At 54.4% G+C, this 846-nt stretch overlaps 1 protein-coding gene across 1 annotated transcript in view; it reads right to left on the bottom strand.

Moving 5' to 3' along the window:
• Positions 1-2: 2 nt before the first annotated feature.
• The window catches only part of LOC105543817 (collagen alpha-1(XXII) chain-like), a gene marked incomplete at its 3' end in the record, with an annotated part of 11,905 nt that continues 11,061 nt past the window's right edge, over positions 3-846 (bottom strand). Inside the window, exon 2 of the mRNA XM_011985942.1 lies at positions 3-268. Coding sequence (XP_011841332.1) covers positions 3-268 — 266 coding nt within the window. The remainder of the gene's footprint in view (positions 269-846) is intronic.

Here is an 846-nt window from a genome sequence, read left to right as displayed (position 1 = left end):
GCGTCACCCGTGTTAGTGTTGCCCCCATGGTAGGAGAGGCGCCGGGCGGCTGCCTTGACCTCCTCCCGCGAGCCGAAGAGGCCCAACTCGAAGGCTGTGGTGGGCCGGTCACTGTAGCGCACGACCCCCACACGGGTGCGGTCGGGGCCCACCTCGAAGGTATCCACCAGGTTGGCCACCCACTGCCGGACCTTCTCAAAGTCCTCCTTGCCCACGCTGGAGGAGGTGTCCAGGAGGAAGACCAGATCGTAGTGGACACTTTTGCAACCTGCAGGGGTGAGACAAGGGGTGGCATAGGGCAAATGGGCTTGGAAAGGACGCTGTCCTGGGGCATAAAGGTCACTGGGGTCACACACACCTGCTCAAATGCCTACCTGCCCTGTTTCTCATGACCCAGGGGCCCTGGGCTGCCTGAAGGGCCTGAGCCTCAGTTTCCAAACTTTCAGTTGGCAATAATGATGAGTTTTCCCCAAGACTACTGTGAGGCTCAACTGACAATAGGTAGCATCACATTAAAATGATTAACAGCCACCACACAGCACTATGCCTCAATCTCTTCACTTTTATTTTGTTTAAAAGGTAACTCCATTTTTTCATTATTTTTCAACTTACCACAAATAATGCATGCCCATTTCCGAGAAGTCGGAAAATGTAATCAAAAGATGTTTAGATGGCCGGGCGCGGTGGCTCACGCCTGTAATCCCAGCACTTTGGGAGGCCGAGGCGGGCGGATCACCAGGTCAGGAGATGCAGACCATCCTGGCTAACACGGTGAAACCCCGTCTTTACTAAAAAATACAAAAAAATCAGCCAGGTGTGGGGGCGGGTGCCTGTAGTCCCAGCTAC

The sequence above is a fragment of the Mandrillus leucophaeus genome, unplaced genomic scaffold (assembly GCF_000951045.1).
Source record: "Mandrillus leucophaeus isolate KB7577 unplaced genomic scaffold, Mleu.le_1.0 Scaffold1076, whole genome shotgun sequence".
Classification (NCBI taxonomy): domain Eukaryota; kingdom Metazoa; phylum Chordata; class Mammalia; order Primates; family Cercopithecidae; genus Mandrillus; species Mandrillus leucophaeus.
The sequence above is the reverse complement of the archived record's forward strand: the minus strand, read 5'-3'. Positions and strand labels throughout refer to the sequence as shown.